Genomic DNA, 5,183 nt, shown 5'->3' with positions numbered 1-5,183 from the left:
AGTTTTGAGTAGCTCCTCGAACACTTGGAAACTTTGATGTATGTGAATTTAAGTACCTCTTGAGTTGTACAATTGAATCTTTTCATGTGTATATATATCCAGATCAAGTCTTGGATTAACTGTGTTATGTGTTTAATGTGTTTTGAGCGAACACCGGTTTCGAACAAGGAAAGAAAAGTTTTGACGAAATTTACTGTTCACGAATCCGGCCAATTTCTGGCCGGATACAAGACCGGATATGCAGGGAAAAAGAAAAACTTTTGAATTTGGCCTCTGGCAGCAATCCGGCCACAGAAATCCGGCCAACTTCCCGGATTTCCCGGATTGACAGGGGACTTCGACCCCTTTGGGAGTTTGGCCACTGCCTCATATCCGGCCAAGAATCCGGCCGGATATCCGGCCAGAATCTGGCCGGATAGTGACGTGGCCCGTCACTGTTCATCCGCGGAAAATTTTGGTTGTTTTCGTTTTCTTGACCGATCAAGTGCTCGAGCGCTACACTTTCTTCCGTGGTCATATTGTGGTAGTATGAGTACCTTACTAAGGGTTAATCGCTTGTTTTATTGAATTTCTCTCGTGAGTTAGGTACGGTTGGTGTGTTTCGGGTTCGTAGTCCTGGCGAGAGCTGGGCAGGTGGTCCGTTAACCCCTCTAGTTCACCTTAGGGGAAGATGGGGTCGTCACAAGTGGTATCAGAGCCTAGGTTTAGATTAACCTGGGCGTGGTAGAAAATTCTCGATTTGGGACTTGTATTTGATTATCCTCCTTAGGATGTTTAAGTTTAACTACGTTTTTGGTGTAGGATGGATGCGCATAGTGGACCTGATGAGAGATCGACTGTGGAGCGGGGCCGTGGAGTACTTCCTATGATCAAGTACCAAATCCGGCCAAGAGGGGCCACTGTACGCTGGAGTCCGGCTAGTCGCCTTCGGCGTTGTGAGTGCCGTCACAAGTTTGCCTACCCCAATACCGTCGTATTGGCCGTGGTCAAGGAAAGGAAGGAGTTGGCCAAGGATAATGCGAGGCTAGAAGCCGAAACGAACCAACTAAGGGAGGCCAACAAGAGGCAAGCTAAGCGAATTAGGGAATTGGAATATGACCTGGTTGAAGGTCAAGATAGGGTGGACGACTTATGTACACAACTTGGAGAGGCACGCGAACGTATGGTCAAGAGGGCGAGGCAACTGAGGGAGAGAGCGGGATCGATTTTGAACCTATGTGATGACTTGTTAGGGGACGAGAGCGATGAGGGCTCTTGCATAGGAGGCGGGGTTGGAGGTGAACCCGCCCAGGCGGGTGGGTCCTCTAGTCCCACGGTGGGCTAGGGCTTGGCTCTTAAGCTATTTTGGATGATTTTGACTCTTGTTTATATAAGGGATACGGAATGGTAGGCCGGGAATGAACCTTAGCTAGCCGTTTTGTACGTTGGACTAGCTTTGTATATATGACTTTTGTTGTTGACTTTTTCGTAAGAGGCTTTCCCTGTTTGTACTTGACTGACTGTTTTGGTAAATACTTGATCTTGTTGTGAGTACTATGAACATGTGTTATGTGCTTAAATGTCTTATGAAGTTATTGTTTGGTTAAGTGGTTATGTTTATTGTTATGCAATAGGGGGTATGTGCCTTTTTACGTTGACGCTATGTTTATAGTTATGTCTATATTTGGACCCTAGATTGATCTAGATCGATGGAAGGCACGCGTAGTGGTCGAGGACGGGGACGTGGGGGTAGATAGCCCACGACTGAACGGGGTACGGGAACTTCAATGCCCGAACCAAATCCTGAGCCCCAAATCGATCCCAATATTCAGGTAGCCGCTGCTATCCAGCGGATGACTGATCTCCTGGCCCAGGTGGTACAACATCAGGGCCCCAACCCTAATCCACCAGTCGGCAACCCTGGGAACCCTGGAAATCATATCGAGAGCGAGGATCGAGCTCTCGAACGATTCCAAAAATTTTCTCCACCTAAGTTTCTTGTAGGACCCGAGCCGGACGTAGCCGAGCAGTGGCTGGAGAAGATGATAGACATTTTTGCCGCCTTACATTATTCGGACGAGAGGCAAGTGACTTTTGCGGTTTTCCAACTCGAAGGGGCTGCTCGCTCTTGGTGGAACATTATCCGGACAAAGTGGGAGCGAGAACAGATGCCAAGGACATGGGCAAACTTCGTCAGGGAATTCAATGCCAAGTATTTTCCGCCATTGGTTCAGGAGAAAAAGGAATACGAATTTATTCGTCTACGCCAAGGCACGCAATCGGTGGCCGAATATGAGAGCCAATTCACACGCCTGTCCAAGTTTGCCCCTGAACTTATTCTGACTGAACAAAGGAGGGCGAGACGCTTCCTTCAAGGACTTAATGTAGAAATTCAAAAGGACTTGGCCGTAGCCCAAATCACCACCTTCAATGATGCCGTTGAGAAAGCTTTACGATCCGAGAACGCCCGGCTTCAAGTGAGGAATTTTCAAAATCGAAAGCGTGGAGCTTCTGGGAGTAGCTCAACTCAAGGGGATAAAGGTACCCCTGCTAAATTTGGAAGGGGAGCCGGAGGGGGACGATTCTCGGGTACGGCAAGAGGGGCTCCTTCTCGAGGAAGTCAACCGGGACGAGGCCCGCAAAGGAGCGGCTCCCAGGGGAGTTCCGCCACTGTTTCTCGTGGGCCGTGTAGCTTCTGCGGAAAACCAAACCACACGGATGACGACTGCTGGAGGAAGCAGAACAAGTGTTTACGATGCGGAAGTGCAGAGCACCGGCTCGCCAGTTGTCCGGTCCAATCCCGAGAAGCGAAAGGAACTACGCATACGTCCAAGGCTACCTCAAATCAGTCACGGGTAGAAGGAGCCAAACCAAAGGTACCTGCTCGTGTATACTTCATAGAACAACGTCTAGTTCCTGACTCGGCCGAGGTAGTGGAAGGTACGATTCCTGTCTTCCACCGCCTAGCTAGAATTTTGATAGACCCTGGAGCCACCCATTCCTTCGTTAATCCCGAGTTTATGTGTGGAATTGATATAAACCCTGTCACTCTTCCCTATGAGCTGGAAGTTAGTACTCCTACGGGGAACCAATGCCTGATTTCTAGTGAAATGTATACAAATTATGAGATTTGGGTAGGTGAGAGGAAGTTATTGGGGAATCTGATAAGTTTAGCCATAAAGGGATACAATGTGATTCTGGGCATGGATTGGTTGGCTCGATATAATGCCCAACTAGACTGTAAGAGGAAACTAGTGGAATTTTGTATTCCTGGGGAGGCAACTTTGAGGTTAGATGTGAGGGGTAGTCTAGCCTCATCTGCTATGATTTCAGGTATTCGAGCTAGGAAACTTTTGAGTAGAGGGGCACAAGGGTTTCTAGCTTTTCTTCTTAACACTCCTACCGATAAACTGACCATAGAAGATGTTCCAGTGGTGCGTGAATACCCAGATGTCTTTCCTGACGAATTAGTGAATCTACCTCCCGAAAGAGAAATTGAGTTAGAAATTAACCTCTTACCTGGGACTTCTCCTATTTCCAGAACCCCTTACCGAATGGCACCTGCGGAACTCAAAGAGTTAAAATTACAATTGCAAGATCTGCTAGAGCGGGGTTTTATTCATGAAAGTGGATCACCTTGGGGGGCACCTGTTCTATTTGTTAAAAAGAAGGACGGGACCTTGAGAATGTGTATTGATTACCGAGGGTTGAAAAACGTAACCATTAAGAATAAGTATCCACTACCCCATATTGATGAATTATTTGATCAATTACAAGGTGCGGTGGTCTTCTCGAAGTTAGACCTTCGACAGGGATATTACCAACTGTTGATTAGAAAGGAAGATGTGCCTAAAACTGCCTTCAATTCTCGGTATGGGCACAATGAATTTGCCGTGATGCCTTTGGGCTGACCAATGCCCCTGCTATCTTCATGGACCTCATGCATCGGATTTTCAAACCCTATCTCGACCGATTTTTCGTTGTTTTTATCGATGACATATTGGTTTATTCAAAAAACCATGAGGAGCATGGACAACATTTGAATGAGGTCCTGCAAACTCTAAGAGAGCACCAATTATATGCCAAATTTAGTAAATGTGAGTTTTGGCTAGAATGGGTTTCTTTTCTGGGGCACGTGATTTCAAAGAAGGGAATTGCTGTGGATCCAGCCAAGGTAGAGGCAGTGACTGAGTGGAAAAGACCCGACAACCCTACTGAGGTTCGGAGTTTTCTAGGGTTGGCTGGGTACTACCGTCGATTTATTCAAGATTTTTCGAAACTTGCCAGTCCCTTAACCGATTTAACAAAGAAGGGTGGACGATTTCTGTGGAGTGATAAGTGTGAAACCAGCTTTCAAGAGTTGAAGCGGAGGTTAACTATGGCCCCTATCCTGGCCTTGCCTAATGGTAAGGACAGTTTCACTGTTTACACTGACGCCTCTAAAGACGGGTTGGGATGTGTTTTGATGCAACATCAAAATGTGATAGCTTATGCGTCTAGAAAACTGAAAACCCATGAGCAAAACTATCCCATTCATGACTTAGAACTGGCCGCGGTGGTCTTCGCTCTGAAAAAGTGGAGACACTATTTGTACGGGGTGACCTTTGAAGTCTATTCCGACCATAAGAGCCTTAAGTATCTCTTTTCCCAGAAGGAGTTAAACATGAGACAGCGAAGGTGGATGGAATTCTTAGAGGATTACGATTATACTATTAACTACCATCCGGGTAAGGCTAATGTGGTAGCCGATGCCCTAAGTCGAAAGGCTCAGATTTCTGGATTAATGGTGAAAGAATGGGAATTGTTGGGAACCGTTGGAGAGTGGAATCCAAGACTGGAGCATAATAGAATAACCTTTGGGAATATACGGGTGACGTCCATGTTGCTCGGTAGGATTAAGGAAGCTCAAATTAAGGATCCGACAGTTCTAAAATGGGTGGAAAAGGTGAAGAAAGGAGAAATTTCTGATTTTAATTTGAGTCCTGAGGGGATTTTAAGGTTTCGGAATCGAATAGTGGTACCTAATGATGAAGATTTGAGAAGGGAGATTTTGGAGGAAGCTCATCGATCTAAATATACAATCCATCCAGGAAGTAACAAGATGTATCATGACTTGCGACAATTATACTGGTGGGATAGGATGAAGAGAGGAATAGCTCAATATGTACAAACCTGTCTAGTGTGCCAACAAGTTAAGGCCGAAC

General features: G+C 46.3%; 1 protein-coding gene across 1 annotated transcript; it reads left to right on the top strand.

Annotated features, from left to right (window-relative positions):
• Nucleotides 1–1,766: 1,766 nt before the first annotated feature.
• On the top strand, nt 1,767–3,890 carry LOC113759862. Its single transcript, XM_027302439.1, has 2 exons — nt 1,767–3,669; nt 3,757–3,890. Exons 1-2 carry the CDS (start codon nt 1,767–1,769, stop codon nt 3,888–3,890), a joined length of 2,037 nt encoding a protein of 678 aa, XP_027158240.1.
• The last annotated feature ends 1,293 nt before the right edge of the window (nt 3,891–5,183 follow it).

The sequence above is a fragment of the Coffea eugenioides genome, chromosome 2, assembly GCF_003713205.1.
Source record: "Coffea eugenioides isolate CCC68of chromosome 2, Ceug_1.0, whole genome shotgun sequence".
NCBI classification, from domain to species: Eukaryota; Viridiplantae; Streptophyta; class Magnoliopsida; order Gentianales; family Rubiaceae; genus Coffea; species Coffea eugenioides.
Note: the sequence above shows the minus strand (reverse complement) of the source record. Positions and strands in the feature narration are given on the sequence as shown.